Genomic DNA, 19,226 nt, shown 5'->3' on the forward strand with positions numbered 1-19,226 from the left:
TTGTAATAGATTGTAATAGATTAGAAGAGATAGAATTGTCTCTAAAAATTAATTTTTTTTGTCTAAGATCAATAAGCCTCCATCTATCAAATGAATGTAATTTTTTTAATTAATGAGGATAATTTTCATTAAAACAGATGTTTGCCAGTGCCAGATGCCATTTCATTATCATCATTTTTAATCCAATTATTATTTTATCCTAGAAATAGCTGAATTTACTAAACAAAGCATTGTCTTGTTCAAATGCTAACCAAACAAACAATGTAAAACCAGTTTATTTCACACGCAGACGATGTTTCTATTTTTTGTAAACTTAACCTCAACTCTATCCCACCTTCGGCGTAGCAGTACAAATACAAGCAAAAAGTGTACATTAATGTCCATCACAAACGTTCCACCACAAAACATGGCGCTTAAAATAACAGCACAGACAGTCGACGTTTCTGAGTTCATTGCTTTCCACTAAACGATGGCTGCTGTTATTCAACCTTAAACAGAAGGAGAGAATATTATGAACACATTCATAAATGCCCGGTCTGTTATGATTTCCCGGCTCATGAGAAATCCCCCCGCAACAGTGGGAATCCTACGTTGGATCAAAAACACACACAAAAAACGGTTTAAAACAAAAAACTGTTTCTGTGTTGATTTTGCTCCGTAATCTCCACCCTTATAAGCTCCGTAGCACCTTGCTCGGTTTTACTGTAGTGTGTCACGGGGCGGGTTTTTTTTTACTGTAAAAGTATTTACATGCGATTATCGTTGTGAAAACAAACGAAAATTAGTTTTTTTTTTGTAGTGCTGGGTTACGGAAAGGTTTAGCTTTGTATAACCCTTTTTTTTATTATAAAACAAACTCTAACTCTCGTGGCAATCTAAACGCAGTGTGTTGATTATGACTGTTAGGAAATTTGTTACAGGTTTTCTGTTGTATTCATGTTTCTATTGGTTTTAATTATTTAACTTCCAATGTCGACGACTGCCTATGATACTACGAACGAAGGCTATTTGGAACATTTCACAAAACTATCAGCCTGAATCATGATTTACCAACGAATCGAAACAAATAAACCGTTCTAAGTGTAGAAAATAAAAGTAAAAAACGACACTCTCGTGCGAGCAATTTAGGAATATTCAATTTTCGGAACAGAAAGCAATAATTGTGCACAAAAACAAAAAGCAGAGACTTAACAGACAGACACAAATAGAAACACACAACAGCAGAGAAAGACAAAAAAACGATCAGCAACAAAATATCTAGTCCCTTTCACTTGCAAAACCCGATCCAAGTTTTGAAAGGCTCCATTCGCTGGGAATATTGTGCAACGTGCACCAAATGACTAAAGCCGCCGATGGCACATCGGAAAGGTGAGCCAATTATTTTACACCCATTAGTTTTTCATCTCGTGCCGTTTGGTTGATTGTGGCAAGTGTTAGTGGGGTTTTGTTTTTTCGCTGTTTTATGTTTTTTGTTGCAAAATGTGCAATCCCCAAGCATCGGTGTAACTATCACACGTAGCACACACAACACCTCCATTCTATGCCATTTAACAATGGACTATGCGGATAAATGCACCTGCTGCACTGTTTGCCATTCACACTCGCATAGACGATTCGTTCGATTTGGAAATTTTTTGTTTTTTTTTTCTTTTGTTGCGGAATGCCGTCCCAAAGCGGCACGCGTGCCAGTAAATGTTTCGACGAAACATTCAGAACAAATGTTTTTTTTTTTTCATTATCCTTTTTTGATGTTGCAAACATGTTTTATACATGTTATAGCATTCTGTTAAATGTGCGTAGTAAAACAAAAACAAATCCTAATTGTTATACTCCTTCGCTGTTTTAACACTAGAACTACCAAGCGTTTTAAGCGTTTTTCATTCGTGGTTAATTTTTAAACAATGTCGAATAGTTGGAGTATATTTTATTGTTTATTGGAGATCGCACTATAGCATATAAATGTAAAACTCACGTTTTAACTATCTTAGGATTGTTTAACCCCAAAAAATAATACGATGAAAATGAAGCGTTCCAGTCAAAATGATTGGCCCGGTAGTTCTAGTGTTAAAATGCTTATCGACAATATGAAGCAAAAAGTAAGCAATCATATCAGGAAAATCTTCTAAAATGGTTAAAAAAAACAAATTAATCTTATTAACATTAATTCTCTCAAGCTAATTATGTAAATGATAAAATTGTCATTTTTTGTTTGGTAAACGGTAAAAGAATTACCAACAGGTTAAACATCAGGGATTTAGAAAAAAATCGTAAATAATCTCCTGTTCAGCGGTAAAACCCGTTCACAACAGTGACAATGGCATCCAGAAGGAAGGAGTAAAATGAAATCCAAAAACCTTAAGACGCGGTTTTCCACCATTCGCTCCCATTGTACTTACCGGCGCAAATCCGGACTGGAGGTATACGGAGCGGCTACTTCCTTTATCTTCAGCACGATGATGGCGGTAATGAAGATGCAAATAACGTTGATCACCGTCAGCAGACCGGAAACGATGCCGTTAATTAGGAACTCCGTGGGGATGTAATTGGTGTAGATGAATTCGTAGCTAGAGTTACCACTGTACGGTTCGCCCTTAAGGTGTGGCATCTTGATGTCATCCTCCTTGTATATAAGCCAAATGCAGGCCAGTGCCCAAAACATTCCCTGTGCGATACGGGAATGGGAAGAGGAGAATTTTTTTTTCCTTGGGTGTTAGTTACTGAGTCGATAACAAAAGGTGATATTATTGGCTATGGAATAACGCTGGACAACAACCGGGATTTTATCTAGGTTCAACCAGGCAAAGATTGACATGGGAGGAAACATTCCTTTTGAAAGAAATAGTTATTATTTACCTTCAAATTTCTACACACAACAATTACTTTGTCATGTAAGTTTACAAAGATTTGTTGTACTTGAAAGTTTATCATAAATTTTTGATTTTTTTTAGCCAACTATTAATACATGTTATCAACACAATGCGCCTAGAGTTATGCAAACCGTTTGCTTTGTGTGATTTAAAATTCTTTTCACAACTTTTAAGTTTCATTTCGATGGAAGTAACTTTATAAATCGATAGTAAATGAACACTTACACGCAATAATATGCAAGTTTTTACCTACTAAAAACTACATGCATTCTTGCTATAAACAAAGTATTATTTTGAGCCTAAACTTATTCCAGCGTGTAAACAATACATCGAAACTCCGAACGTTGTACCACATCGTAACCTAAATACGTGGGTCTTAGCGAAAAACATTTCCAATGTTGAGAACATGTCTCTAACCTCTTTCAACATCCCCCTTCAACATATTGACAAAAGCGGATGAGTGTTTAACGAGCCATCCTCTCTCGCGAAAGGGTCACTCGTCAGATAGGCCCTCGCCCTGCTTTAATCTTCTCTTCCGTACAGCTCACTCTGCCACTTGTCAACTTTTCAGTCGGACGCACCCGAACTCATCCGCACGCCGTCGAGGGATGGTCTTTACATGTCGATAAAACTTTACGATCCGCCCTGGGAATGGATGGATAGCGGTGCAGCATAAGTCAAGAGAGCAAGAGATACAAAACTATGATCATAAAATTAATGTTACCATACTCCAGCACCACTGTCCAGGGTGAAGTGTGTGTCTGGTCTAGGGATATTTCGGGGAACATGTTGTAAAACCAACGCCAAAAGCACGCTTCCTGCCTTTTTCGCAGGAAAATCCGCTCGCGATGTATCAAGTTGAGGCTTAAAACTGGATCATCACTCAGGATGCTGGTTGGTAAACCCTTTTCAATCCTTTTGCCGTTTGGGGATGGGTAAGGAATGTTATCAGCGTCCGGTTCCGTTCCTTTACGGAACGTTGCATTTGAGTTTTTGGACAGAAATATACAATCTATGCCGCATCGCTACGATGGAAAACGCACCACGAATAGACACAATATGATGTCGCATCCGCATTCGAACGAAATCCGCTCGCTTACCAGCCGGAGGTGATGATTACGATGATGTTGATGACGGTGGTCGTCAGCAAAGATGATGCTCCCCCCGGCCGGAAGTCGTTGGATTCGATCCAGCAGAAAACTTTTGCTGAACAATCAACGGAAACCACGCCGGCAAAGGGAAATGCCCGTGAAACGGCTATTAAAATGAAGATATAAAACCAAATGCTTGGCCTTGTGCTTGGCGTGGTGGTGGTGGACTGCCCTGTCATTAGGCCTTTGGGCCGTGAAGGTCTTTCGGTGTAAGGCCGATTACGATATGCTGCCAATGCTTCTTTTGCAATCTAAACCCATCGCAGGAGCGGCTAGTGTAATCTAACAAAGTTGCACCAAAATGGACATGAGGTGAAGCACGTTGGATCGGTTACCGGTAATGGTGTGCTAAAGAATCGTAATATTTTCCGTCGTTCGTTTATTGTAATGATTTTTGTATAATTGCTTCCGCCGTTCGTTACTGCCGTCCGTCTGTCAGGCAAGAAATGGTGTCAGAATTGAGAAAAACGAGAATCATTTAGGTAAAAAGCTGTCGATGGTCACAATTCTACCCACGAAAAAAAGAAAAGCTCTCGAGGGAAAAATAACAAACGGAATGTCCTTGAATTTTACATTTGCTAATGAATTTAATTTTAGACGATGGATTTTATATGCTGATAATTTAAACAGGATTTCAAAAACCAAATAATCTTTCCCTAAGGAAAGCTTCTGGTTTATGAGTATTTAAATTAAAAAAAAAATATTAAAACGATGGTTCGATTAAAAATTATTGTTAAGGGGATTCATAATACACTCTTGATGTATTCGTATGGTGTATTCATAAGGACCTTCAATAGCTCAAAAACTGCCTGAAATCACCATTACAAAAAATTATTTCGTTAGTGCGATAACTCTTACAAGTTACAAGTTCACAAGGTACAAGTTTGCATTAGGACCTCAAGTATCTTTGGGTTGATGGACGTTCTGTATTTCCTTGTTTCAAACATCCGAGTTTGTTGGCAACAAAACTGGTGCACATGGCAGAGATATCCTTTAATGTTTATGCTTTTAAAATTATATCCTTTTTTACTAATGTCGCTGTTAATTAATATCATTACAACTACACACTTTCTATTGTGCTATCACATTAAATCATTCACGTAAAATGATTATGTGTGTGATGTGATTGCAGAACATGCTCCTAACATCACATTGATGATGGATCATAATTTTTCCTAAAATCAAATTCCTGTACCGCGTACAAACGCTCAATTGGATTGATAATAAGCTCCGCTGGAAAGTTCCACCCAGTACGCAGAACTCCCGGCGTTATTGGCGCTGCTCAAATCTCATAATCCCTAATGAATCTATTAACACCTCGGGGACTTTCGAACCTACCAACCGTTGCAACTGCCACTAGTAGCAAAAGTAGTCTCAATTCAATTGCACCACCTGAGGCCAGAACATTTTAACGAACGCTCCATACGGTATTGTTCATCCCTAATGACAGGATGCATCGAATGGGGTCTTTCGGTGAGTGAAGCTGAATGCGCATCGTTCTGTCAATATTGCACCAAATGCCTAGCGAAACCAATACATTCGTGGAACCGGTTCACACCACGGCCCTGCGGCGGTATGTCGGTATGCTTTTCGGGAGCTTTCCCGGTTGAAGGATTTGGTGCTTTTGATCCTGGACCGTGTAGTGAATCGTGTAATCGGTTGCCGATTCATATGAGGAGTAGAAAGGCCACCTAGCGACACATGTTTGTAGCGGAAATGGAGCATCATTATTGTTGCGTTGGAAGTGTTGCAAACCCGTGAGCGCACCATCGCAAAGGTTAGTTCCATTCACGGTGGTTCGTGAACGCATTTTGTAACAAAGGTAAAGTCGAATGGCTTCGTTTCATTGTGTCCATACTTACACAGTTCACTACCGGTGGTAGTAGCGAAGCGGAAATTGCAACACCTATCAATGGTCCGGCCGAGCCTTGGAGCAGTGCTACCGCTACACCGCTACCGGATGTTAATGCCCAGAGTATGCCCATCCACAGGGAGCGTGCATTACCGCTTAGGAGTAGATGGGAAATAGAAACAAATATAGAAATAAGTATAAAGTCGTTAAGTTTATTAGAGTAAGACATTGTTAGGATTTTTAAACACGACACATTAAACATATCGTACTAAACTTCATCGTACTTATCTTCACTGAAAAAGGAAGCTAAACCCCTGAAAGTATGCAATCCCTGTTTTATGTTTGTTGTTTCAAAATGTTTCATTTCATATTTTTGTGCTCAATGAAATGGAGTTTAAACGTGACTTGTTGAATATTTTTTCGGCTTTCATTTAACTTTGTAAACTAAGGAACTAAACCCCTGAAGGTATGCAATCCCTGTTTTAGAATCTAGAATGTTTCATTTCATATTTTTGTGCTCAATGAAATGGAGTTTAAACGTGACTTGTTGAATATTTTTCCGGCTTTCATTTAAAATTTGTAAACTATCAGGTGCACATAAAAAGAGTTAATCAAACATTAGTTACTATTGCTCGTATGAGCTAATTAATTTACATCATTAAACTTAAAAAAAAATATCAATTTTCTAAACGGCAAAGTTTCAACTGTATTCATTATATGGTTTTTAATTTCAATCGACTGCCCACCTTTCGCTTGGTCAGACAAACCGCAAACCGTTGCGAACAATTAATTATTCTAAACCCGATAAAATCAATTTGTTAATCATTGAACCATTATTGCACGTAACGATTTGCTTAAAAAGCCTAACCACTTAATCTAACCGAAATCATGCATGTTTCTAATTTAATTTTCCAACTTCGTTACTGCACAGTTGCCACCATTCACGTTGGGACGTGAAGCTACAATAATGTTGCAAACAAACAAACAAAAAAATGTATCTAAAGTAACGTTTCATCGTCTGATTTTAAGTGGAAACCACACAACAACCCTCCAACCATTACCGCTCGGTGATCAATCGTCCAGCTACGGTGGAATATGCCGCGGATGTGTATTTATTTTCCATTTTCTAACCGAAACACCATCGAAAACCGCACGGAAACCTATGAAGTGGGATTTTGGGGAGAAAAATCAACACATTTGTTGTACGAAATGGGACGGATGGGGAGAAGGTAAAAGCGGGGAGGCAACCGTGTTGTTGTTTGGATATTACCATTTAGGTATGGCGTAATGTATCCACCGCATACAAATTCCACCGTTCTCTAGTTCATTTCCGGTGGGGTTTCGGTTTCCGGCAAAGCGCTTCGCCACGTTACAATGTTCGATATTGTGGTGAGGTGGGAAATAAAAACAGCCATTGCTGTGCGAAACTTCTCAATAAGTGGGTGTGTGTGTGTGCTATATTTTGCTTTAATTAATTCATTGCAAAATACCCACCGGATATGGAGGGATGGTATGATTTCTGTGATTTCTGTTGTTTTACGAATATTTAACAACCAATTGGAGGTTTCATTCATTATTTTCGTTTCCTCGCCATTTTTTACTTCTTTTTGAATTTTTCTTTATTGCAAACATTTATCTCGCGTCCGATTTTAGAGCGTATTTCAGTACACGATGAATTTGTAATTCATTAGCATCAAACATGCCCAACTACACCGTACACTTCCCGAGGCGAACGAAACATGTGGAGATTGAAACGCAAATATAAGCGGATATGTTGCTGAAAACGAAATGAGAAAAATCACAAACACACAGACAAAAACAGCAAACTCACTTACCGGCCCTTCATTTCCTCCGTTGGGAAATCGCCGAAACCCCACGGCATGTCGGTGGTGCCAAGTATGAGCCCGAAAATGAATCCAAACAGTATCGAAATGAAGATACCGAGTGCGAGCGCTGTAAAGCCAACCTTCTGCGGAAACACCCAGACACGGAGGAGCGGGAAAAGAAAGAAAATAATATTTAAATCGAAACGAAATGGTCCGTGGCCGTTACGCGGGTATCAATTAGCATGGTGGCAAGGTGGGACTGAAGGTTGGGTAAATATTTTACTGCAAATTCGTAACTGCACCGAATGTAGCAATCGCAAGTATGGGCAGATTGGTATGCGAAGAGACAGATACACATATACAAGCCGGGATTCATCAACAATTTGGCCCATCTGTCCGGGGTCACAGGATATGTGTTCGTGTTCTGACTGGGTGATGAATGTGATGTTTACTTTTTGTGACATTCAATTTACCATCGTTCAACACGATTCGTTTCAACTTGTTGTCGGTTTTTTTCCTGCAACGTGTTCCAGCGTTACTTTAAAATTCTTGTAATCGTTTAATTTAAAAAATGTCGAAAGTAGCTTTCTTGTTTAATTATCACTTACACAAGTAAATAAAAAATAATCTGTAACAATCTAGAATGAAACCAATTTAAATTTAAGCATTTTATACGAAACCTTATTAAGTGTTAATTTAGATTTCATAGTGAGCACCAAAAATATTTAATTTAGATGATTCTACGTTATGAACAGTTCAGAAAAAAATCTGAACCTTACTCACCGCATGGCATGAAAACAAAACATATAAATTATCAAAAAATTCTCTCAAATTTCATCCATATCTTCTATTTATGTGTTATTTATATTATTAATTGAGGTAATTTCCAGTACTATATTTTCAATCTTTATTTGAAGGTAGTTTTATAATAATTAAAGTCACTTTTGTCCAATACGCCTAAGAGTTATGGTTCAAGTTCAATAGCAAGCTTTAAAGTCATATCATACTTCATGATTACTCCTACTATCCATAGTTTAGATTGCATTCTAAGCCATTAATTCCAGAAATTCTCATAAAGCAATAAAACAATAATTTAATGAGCCCACAATGATATCGTATGGGAAAGGAACCAACAGTCTTGCGAGAAGCATAACACTTCATACCCATTTCGTTTCGTACAACGATCGTGCCATGCCGAATAGTGTGCAAAATATAGTTCCCACTATACCGAAACCGACAGGCCAGTTTCACACTCTCGAACGCGAGGCAATTAATTTTTTAAACTACTCCCTTTCTGCCATTTTGCTTTCAACCTTTTGCGGTGACCGGCGGGTGGGGTGCGGGAAACTTTCCATCCAAACCTGTCCAAATCCTCCCATCCATGCTCCGGCCACCTTCGCTTTTTCAATGAAAATGTTTTAATTTAAATTTTCATCGACTGAGCACACCTGAGAACCGCAGAAATGTTTGTTATACTTTTTTGCCCGTGCTACCTTTCCGCCTTTGCGGTTTTATTGCGGGGCAAGTTTTGTGTGTATGTGTGTGGAGATTTTTTGTTTGTTTTTTTTTGCATCCATATCAAAAAGTCGGCTTTATGAATGTGAACTTTCACCATGACTTCATGTACGAAGCGAAGTTCGCTCAGCGGGTGTTGGAAAATGGTGAGTTTTCCGCAGTGCTTTTGCTTGCGGAGGAATTTGTATTTTTTCTGCTTTGAGAATGGTTTGGAAATAAGTATTCAAAATGCTAAGCGATGGATAAATTTATTGCACATTTTGAGAAAGTTTACTATATGGTGTTTTACATATTTTTTTACTAGAAAAAACTGTGTTTCATCGAGTTTGATAACCACACCAGGATGAGCATAGTTTGTATGTTTGTATGAAAAAAAAACTCTACACTAAAAGTAAGGGATTTGAAAAAAAAATCTCTTTCCTTACACTGGAAATTCACAACAAACGATCATATATTTAAACATAGCTTACTCTACACCAACATTTTTGCTTCATACTTACTTTTAGTTCAACGATCACGAAACATAGTTAACTCATAGTTCCATCATCATACACTAAAAGCATATCGGTGTATGCTATAAAGCTTTTAAAAATCGAAAATTCCATCTCGCGCAAAAACCTTGCATACGAATCGCGCGAAAGAAAAGCAACATGGTGATCGTTTGGCTAACGAGAGGTGAAAATGAAAGAAAAAAAAACAGAATACAAAACACAACACACTTACCACCAGCTCGCGGTCGGCTATGATCGTTCCGAAGGTAATCGACATTACCGGACCCATCAGTGGTGAAACCAGCATCGCGGCCACAATGTTTGGTGCATTATTTTCCACCAGTCCCAGTGCCGCAAGTGAGCTGCATTGGAGTGAAAAGCAACGAACAAAAAAAATGCACTAAATGAAGATGTGCCAAGCACGAAGTACGATCAAGGAGAGCGAAGTGTTTTGTGACGGAAACCGTTTACTTGCTCACACCGGCCCCCGGGGAAGGTGTTTGTGGAGGTGCTTGAACGTTATGGAAGCGGCTGTACTTACTCTGCCGTGACGATGAGCAGCAAGTAGTCAAACGATAGTGAACCACCGGCCCGCACACCATCGACCACTTGCTTGACGGTAAGCTTCGAGCGGATCGAGTCAACAAAGTTGTTCCATTTGGAATTTTCCTCACATTCGTCCCTGGTTAAAAGAGGAAAAGCACACACATGTTTGAACGTTTAATTAAGCGTCATCTAACTGTCGTTCATTGGACTTCCGCTACAGAATCGCTCACTAACTTAAAAGACATTTAATTATCGACCGATGACTGAGCGTTTAATCTCTTTACGCTTTACGGCAGGACAACGTCAAAACCACGCTCAAAAGCAGCACGGGAAGGTTTAATTAAAAGTCAACTCGCTCGCCATGAGCCTCGTTACTTGCTCCCTTAGGATTAACTCTAGAGGGGAAGGCTTTACTTCATCCGAATAAATAAGAGATTTAATATTCACCAAGTCACCAAGACGAGTGTATATGGGAAAACTCTATCCCCGAAGATGTACTGTACCATGTCAATGGACAACTTTTTTGTTTTTTCGCTCACAACCTTCATAGGTGTGTGGATCAAGAATATTGAATTCAACGCTACATACTCTTTGTTTCAGCAATTTTTTTTTTATCTACCATTTTTTTGTGTAAAATCTTGTTACTTCCTGTATGCACGTTGCAATGTTGCATTGTGCAGTGTACGTGAACCTAATCAAATTATGCAAATGCACATCGACAATAACGAGATGGCGGAAGGATAGGAAGAACAATCTGAAACACAGACAGAAAGCGAAGAAAGAACTAAGTGGCAGTAGAAAAAAAGAGAGGACAAGAAAGAAGAGGGGAAAAAACACACACACATAGTGAGTAACTTCGGTGAAACAAAGCATTTTAGCAACAGTCACAGAATGAAAGCAGTCTGTAGCGGTTGAAAGGCATCTAAGAGACAGAAAAAATGGTAAAAGACGCGTACGTTGGACAATTTCTAGCACAGACAAGTCGCTACTCTTCATTTAAATAATAGTCAGTGGCTGGATAGCTTCCAAAACGTGAAACCTTGACTGGTGAATACGTTCGGATGTTCGGAAAGTTAAGGGAAATATGAACTCGGGTGTGAGACACACTAGACACAAAAGGGAGCAAGAAATCGTACCCATATTCATCTTCGTTGCTGGTATCATTTAAACCGTCGTAGCTGACACTGCAAGGCAGAACGCTGAAAAGAAGATGGAAAATGTTGATAATTCGTAAAACAAAATTACAAAATAGCATAAAATCTTATTTAACTATGTGAAAACATTTCATATCTCTATCTTTAAAACTGACACTTTCGCTTTGCCGTTAAACTTGACTAACGCCTGACAGTATGCAATATGAAAGCACATTCCAATTATTAATTTAGTTTTGGGATAAAAATGGCAAATTGATCACCGATCATTAACGATTTTATTTGCACATTTTTACAACACTTTAAGACCTTCTTAAGAAAGTAATAATCCATTTTTATACAAATTACCTTACGCTGGAGTTATGCTTCATCCCAATTCCTAACTCCGTCAGACAGTGAAGAGTTGTTTCGCATGGATCACCGGCTGCCAGGGGGAACACAACCTGATAGTACTGGCCCTCCTTGTCCAGGTGCCAAATAACCCGTTCAACATCCAGCTTCTTTAGCAACTCGTCCAACACCTAGCAAAACATTATGTTAAATTTTATTTATTTTTAAGCTAAATATTTCACCGTTTTACCCGAAATATTTTCATACGTAGAGAAATTTTACTAACAAGCAACTCTCACATGCTTAGTCTTACAACCACAACGCTCGGGTTAGCGCCAGCTCCGCCGTAAAACAAAACCCTTGTGCTTCACCAATGCAAACAAACGGCCGAACTTTGTCGCCTACGAAAACATCGTCCGACCGATCCAACGGAACACATACAGGATGCGAAAAGATTTATATCGTCCATCCGCGTGTCCAACGCGTCCGCGTTCAACGTTCCAGAACCGTTAATGAAGGACAGTGTTAGTCGGTGCAGTTTTTCATGGAAAATCCTCAACGTTGCGGTCAACGCTTGGTTGCCTAACGTCACACGCTCACTGGCAGCCTTGATAAACGGTTCGGTTGTTTGTTTTGCGAGTTGTTTGGTGTTTCCGAGACTTACCTTTTCCAGCGGTGCCGATCCACCGACGTTCGGTGGTCCTTTTATCGCGTTCGCACCGTACGGTGGTTTGGGTGGTTTCGCTTTGTTTGCCGTACGACGCCCCTGGACGGCGTGTTTGTCACGCAGCTCAACCTCAAGCCGAAGGACTGCATTTCCGGCTGCATTATCTGCCGGGTTGGTGTTTGTTCGCGGACCTCTTGGCCCGTGGGGCACGTTTTCCGGGAGATTTATATTAAGATTACGTGTTGGCTGATGGGACGGTACCGGTGGCGGTGGCAGCTGTTCATTATTTGGCGCATAATTTATGCCTATCAAGAGGGTAGAAGCATTTTTTTTAATTTTGACACTAATACACTATTTAACAGATGTTGAGCATTAGCTATTGAGTTAGATTATACAAATGAGATGAATTTAAATATGCGAGAAATAATTGTTTAACTAACTTAGAGTACTAAGAGTCTGTACTGCTTCAGAAGTCTGAGAAGAAGCCCTTGAAATTTGAACCTTGAAACAAGTGTTGGATCTTATCGGCTTAACGACTTGCTGTATTAAAAACAATCAACAGTTCTTCGAGTACAAATTTTCCATTCTCTACTTGGCAAAATCCGAACCACATCTTTATCTCTGTAATTTTTTTCTGCAAGTTTTCCACAGGAAAACGTTTCAAAAACTCCCCGATGCAACCGAATCTAGCTTCCGAGCGCTATCAGTTCCCCCATTTCTAGTGGGTTGCATCCATTAACAATATCATTTCGTCCTTGGCTGCACTCAGCGCAGACTCGATTCACTCGACAGTTTGTTGTCAATGCGGGATGTCTTGTGGGGACGGGTGGACGGGTGATTTGTTTTTCCACACTCCAGTCGCATACCCATTCAAAAGTGGAGCAAAACTCATCTGCAAATATTTACCCAACCCAGTGCCCTCGGTAACGTAGAATGTTTCCGCTTTGCGAAGCACGAAGTGCACCCTCGTGGCACTATTCCTTTCATGGTGATTCGTTTTTCTTTACCTTTCTGCGGATGTAATAGTTGGTAGATGATTTGTATTTCTGTGCGTGGTTTTTCTTTTTTTGTCCTCCATTTGCATTTTGTTTTTTTTTTGTATCTTTCGCTCCCATTTTTTAGCCCCTTTAGTATCGAACCAAAAGCTCACTTCGGAAGACTTTCCAAAATGAAGGGCACCGAATCAAATGTCCCTCGCCCAAAAAAAAAACCGGGAACAAATAAAAAAAATAGTTTTTTTCCGATTAAGTTTCAAGAGCAAAAGGAAGGAGAGACTAAACCCGCACCGAAAAGACAGAAGTTATCCGTTGTACCGCGAAACAAGTTAGGCCGTGGAGGTATGAAAGATAAAGGTACAGGTGAGCGATATTTACCGACGGACGGATTCACCGCCAGTACTGTTGTTTCCCCCCCCCCCCCCCCCAGGAAGCTGCATTTGCCGATTGATGAAGGAAAGGAATTTTATTTTTCCGCTCTACCAAACGGCCAAAGCCAAACACAATCAAGCTTCCGGGTTTCGGGGTGCATGCCGGGTTTGGTTGTTCCTTTATTCTCACAGTCAACGTTTCACCTCTAGATTCATTTCTATTCACCTGGTGCAGTCTACATTCTGTCCGACTTTCTATCAGATGCAGCTTTCTTTGCCGTTCTTTCGACCCAGTAAAAAAGGAAGTTCATTTGACTGTTGTTGGCCAGACCCTCATGCCCGGAAGCTCACCATCAGGAAGTAATCACTATGCATTTTTTGGACGAACCGTGGTTTTTTTTGGCGATGAAGCTTTCTTTGAAATATTTTGCTGCAGATTCGCTCATCGTTTTCAAACTAAGCGAACCATTCCAAATTTGCCAACAGGTGCGGAAAGATGAATTGTACTAGCAATTCGACAAAAATGCATTTATGCGCTTTTCAAATCGGTATACAAACAAGTTTTGTTTATTTTTTTTAGTTGATAAGAATTTTAAGAATTCAAACTCATTCCAGTGCCATATCCAAACATAAAGGGATCAATCGGGTGTAGTTGAAAAGAGAATTTAAGAATATTTTTGACTCTTTTTTACTTACAACTGCTTCTTCTGTTTGAATTTGGTAACAAACCTTATATAAACAATTGAAATTTCCAAATTTTTATCATTTAGCATTGTAAAAACACAATGTTCTTTGATCATGTTTCATGGAAAAATGGTTCTTTAAATATGGTCTGAACACAAAAAACATCATTTGAAGTCTCGATTTAAGGAAACCGAAACAGATCATTGATGAATTTTAAAGATCCATTCATCAACTTTAAATTTTTTTAAATGATTAGATATAAATATGCTGATATAGTCACAGATTTCCTTTACTTAGCACAGTGCACCGTTACACAACTAAAACTCTACAAACTCATAGAACTTAATGTCTCGAGCCGTCGCTTTGATCCCGTTAATGAAGATGTTTGAAAGATTGTTCAACCTTTTTCATTCCCTCCTTTTACAGGTCCATATGGACCCCAATCCGAACTCACGTGGAAAGGTTGCACATTCATTTGCGCTGAGTACATATTTAACAACGACAAAGGAAAACAGGAACCCGCACACGACGGTACCGGACCATGTATGTTACCCTGAATGGGTCACCTGAACCGTCCATTCTTCAAGCTACACAGCAGATGGGGGGATTTAGAGCTATAAGACGAATGTGCAATGGGCTAGCCGTTCTTACCGTTAATTAACGTTCTTTCATAATTTGCCGTCGGAACACAAACAAGAAATACCACTCCAGGCATCGTTCAGACCGCATGTAAAACCCTTTTTACCCGCGGCGAAAAGTTTCGGGAACGTTACGCATAGATCCGGGTTGGTGAGATTTTCCCGCTGGTGAAGGTTAAGGGTTTAATCCGCTTACTTCCTGCACCAAAGCATGCATTCCCAGTTTACTGGACACACACACAAGTACACGAATACGGGGATTACTTGGTGACACAATAGTCACTGCACAGGCAACGATTTTCACGCAATTACAGCACAATTCTACACAGACACTTCACAAAAACTTCACTTGCTATCGACACACAAAACATGGAACAAATAAGAAGACACGATTTGTTGAAAAATCTTGTTTTGTTTCTGCAATAAAACCCTTATCTTTATGTGAAAAAATATCCAAAATTCCTTAACATCGTTTCCATATTTCCTTCCTACCAACCCTCCACGAAATGCTGGAAAGTGATTGTACATGTACTTTGCGCACCCTTTGGCACATTTCCCACACGCGCAGTTAAACGGAAAGAAAACAGGTAACAATTAAATTATCTTTCCCACGGAAAACATCAAAGTGAACAATTAATTCTTGACTGTTTTTCACGCACACAAACACACACCTATTCCTTCCCATGCCACCCATGCGCAATCCGTATGCAAACAAATGACGATGGAAAGTGTTGCGCGCCGATGAACATCGTTTGCGTACGAACGTTTGGAGGGTGAAACTTTACCGGAAAGTTGGCGTTGAAATCGGTGGTTATACAAACGCGAATACATCGGTTAATTTTCCGAACAACCGTGCTCGACGTGTGCGTGTGTGTGTGATGTTTTTCATCACTTCTCGTGCCAACTTGCAAACCCCTCAACAGTCCACTTTGAATCACACTTTCAACCTCAACCGTTTTGTTCTACTTTTTGTAGCACTCCTTAGCACAGACACACAGCGGAAAACGATAAAGTTGTTCATCCTTACAACGCAGTTGAGGTAGGGAAACTTCGCACAAAATTTCTCTTCAACCTTCTACGATTCTACAACACGTTTGGATTCTGAGCTTTTTTGGGCGGTTAGGAAAACGCAACTTCACCGATGAGCTGACGGAGTTCCCGCAAACCTTTGATCCCACGAAAAAAGATGCGCTTCCACCACGTTAGAATCCTTTCCGTCGGGAACTTCCTCTTCAGGATTGTTGCGTTTCCTGTTCTACTAAAAGGGTAAAGCTTTCGCAAAAAAAAAGATCACTCCACACCAAGCCACTTGTATTCGGTATCCAAACCATCCGTCCGGCAAAAGTTCACTTGTCACACCAATGAGCTCCCGACTGAACTAACTAGTCGCTACGGACTATGCTCAAAGTTTTGCGCTTTCCGGTCGCAAAACATCAACCGGCTAATTAATCTGACGAGCGAACCCCTCGAACGTCAATGGGCACGGGAAGTAATTAGAGTTTGTGTGCCAAGTGAAAAATGCTGTAGATGTTTTTGTTTTTATTCCACTAACCCAAAACGCGCTGTAAAGCTACTAAAGTGTATTGTTAAGCGTTCGATAACAAGGTGAATGTAGAGAAAAAAACAGTTCCCAACGAGTCGACAGAAACCTACGTGTTTTTTTTCCTTCCTTCTTTACTGAATGTCGAAACAATCTTCTCTCCCCAGCGTAGCTCAAACATTCTGCTGTTGGGTCATCGGGTTGGGTTAAGCAGCACATGTTTACACATAGGCCTTGGTCGATATAAGTTTGTTGCTCGATAGGTTAGGTCTCCCACACCGTAAGGAAGGGTTAGAAACACCAACGCAAACATGAACCCCATTTCCCTACTCCCACCCCACAAAAAAGGTCTCGTTCTTGCATCAAAAGAAAATGATGATTCTTCAACCTGGAGAAAAGTGGTGCCAAGGTACAAACAAACGTCCGGGACTGATCCGATGAAGGCATTAAAAAAGGGCTTTTGCAATAGAATTGTATGATGCGTGTAGAAACTTGTGTGTTTTTGTACCTACCCTTTGAATATGTTGGACTGATTGGAAAGGAAGTTAAACAACGGGACCTTTTAGCCGACAATCCGCTCAAGATGAAGGTTATTTAAGACAGTACTATTTGCAAAAATGATTTATTTACTACATATTAACATTTGCTTCTCTTGAGTCTTTAATAATGTATGGGGCAAATGGACCCTTTTATGGTTGGTAAATGAAATATTTTAAATTACCACCTTAATGAGACTTGCTTATGTCTTTAGCAAAAGCGTTCCGTAATGTAATTGCTTACTTTAGGGCAGAAAATGTATGCTACAAATTCATCAAAATAATTGTCAAAATTACAAACACACACAAAAAAGTCATTTATTCACGCTTTATAATCTCCGAAATTGCATTGCAGAAAACTCTCACAATGCTAGAATATGCCGGCAAACTAGCGTCTAGACACCTGGGATCTTTACACTATCTTCCACCGTAAGCAATGGGCGCATTTTCTTTAACAAATCCACTTAGCCTTAAAGGAGTGCTCCTGCATCACGCTTGGAACACTTTGCCCCGGTCGATTGCTGTACGCAGTGGTACCCATTGCTTCAAGTGTATGTATGAAAATCGAGTCCCGGCGGATGGAGTAGCCCAGTCCTTTTCAGTGAAGCTTAATGATGAGGAGTGCTACCACAAATGGTTTTCCTACGGCACTAGGCTGAGAAGTTCAGCTGTCGAAGAAATGCTTGATGCACTTGCACATTATTTACCCTTTTGATTTTTCGAGAATTTTCGTACTTCCTTTAATTGTGGGCTTTACTCACCGTAACAGTTTTTTGTAGTCCTTTCTATAGAATGTTAGGGAAAACAGGTTAAACGACATACACCACGTTTCGTTGCCTGCTGGTGGACGAACGTATCGTTCGTCAAAAACTTCCAACAAACCGGTGAGTGTGAGATGGTTTGCTTGTTTGTTGCGAACCACAACGCGCTAATTGAAGTATTTGTCGTGTGAAAACAGTGAACCAACAACGGCACACCGACCGTGGCGGCTTGATTTCCACTTAATGAGAACAACCACCTGACGGGCCACCGACCATTCCAGGCGTCCCGTGAGGTCCGTTTTTCGTACGCTCGGGCCTTGTCCCGTGCTGCTTTTGCTGAGTGATTTAACTCTTGCTGCTGCTGTTGCTTCTGTTTTTTTTTCGCTCGATGCCGCGCCGGCTTGTGTCACGGGATAAAAGGGCAAAGAAAACACAAAACATACCTAGCGCCTAGCGCCTAAAAGGTGAAACGCATGAAAGCCCAGTCCCAGGTGCAGATTGTACGTACGGAACCGCCGGGCCCTGAATGTTGTTGGCTTTTTGCATTTGATAATTAAACGAATATGCTAATTAATTTTCTAGATCACGTCAAAAGCAAGCCCATATCGTCCCGCACCTAAACCCCCGCCTGAAACGAACGCGCGCTTTCGTACACATGAAAGAGATCCGTTCCGGAAAGAGTACCGGTGTGCCTGTTTCATTGGACGTTATCAGGTCGCTAGCGTAGATGGGGGAGTTGGGCATTTGTGTGGATCCTTGAAAGTGTTGTGACTTGTTTCAAAACATGACATGGTGGCACGTTTTGAAACTGCATAACGCACACTGACATTGTTTAAAATCGGCTACAATAGACTGAGTGAGATATGGTCGCTGTGTGCGTTTATGGAGACGTCCTGTCCGTGTGTACAGTGGAATGATTTTCACATGATAATTGGAATTGTTCACCGTTGTTCTGATGCAATGTTTAAAATACCAGTAGAGAGATTTATTTATTGTATCCTTTTTGCTCGATTTCTTATCCTTATTCTATGTTTAATAAACATTTTCGTAAAGCTCATAATTTACAACAAATTTTTTGCCTTCAAGAATAAAATGCACAAATATTTTGTGAATCACACCCAGACAATATTTTTTCCATAAAATGGTTCAAGACAATTTAAATACATGTTCCTACCGAGAAGGATAAATTGCTTGACGAGTGTTCTAGAAGACAGTTGATGAATAAAACAATTAAGATGATGATAGAAGAATAAAAACTTGCTATTCATAAGATACCCCAAAAAATACACATTTCATTACCTCTAA

General features: G+C 40.0%; 2 protein-coding genes across 3 annotated transcripts in view; one reads left to right on the plus strand and one right to left on the minus strand.

Annotated features, from left to right (window-relative positions):
* The window catches only part of LOC125761959 (uncharacterized), a 28,196-nt gene extending 9,658 nt beyond the window's left edge, over positions 1 to 18,538 (minus strand). Inside the window, exons 1-10 of the mRNA XM_049423584.1 lie at positions 16,386 to 18,538; positions 15,098 to 15,436; positions 12,394 to 12,701; positions 11,748 to 11,920; positions 11,385 to 11,447; positions 10,244 to 10,384; positions 9,935 to 10,064; positions 7,706 to 7,839; positions 5,881 to 6,025; positions 2,397 to 2,662 (exon numbers count right to left, since the gene is read on the minus strand). Coding sequence (XP_049279541.1) covers positions 2,397 to 2,662; positions 5,881 to 6,025; positions 7,706 to 7,839; positions 9,935 to 10,064; positions 10,244 to 10,384; positions 11,385 to 11,447; positions 11,748 to 11,920; positions 12,394 to 12,701; positions 15,098 to 15,161 — 1,424 coding nt within the window. The 5' untranslated portion in view covers positions 15,162 to 15,436; positions 16,386 to 18,538. The remainder of the gene's footprint in view (positions 1 to 2,396; positions 2,663 to 5,880; positions 6,026 to 7,705; positions 7,840 to 9,934; positions 10,065 to 10,243; positions 10,385 to 11,384; positions 11,448 to 11,747; positions 11,921 to 12,393; positions 12,702 to 15,097; positions 15,437 to 16,385) is intronic.
* The window catches only part of LOC125761954 (uncharacterized), a 177,867-nt gene that overhangs the window by 94,026 nt on the left and 64,615 nt on the right, over positions 1 to 19,226 (plus strand). The window lies entirely within an intron of this gene.

This window comes from Anopheles funestus, chromosome 2RL, assembly GCF_943734845.2.
Source record: "Anopheles funestus chromosome 2RL, idAnoFuneDA-416_04, whole genome shotgun sequence".
Lineage (NCBI taxonomy): Eukaryota > Metazoa > Arthropoda > Insecta > Diptera > Culicidae > Anopheles > Anopheles funestus.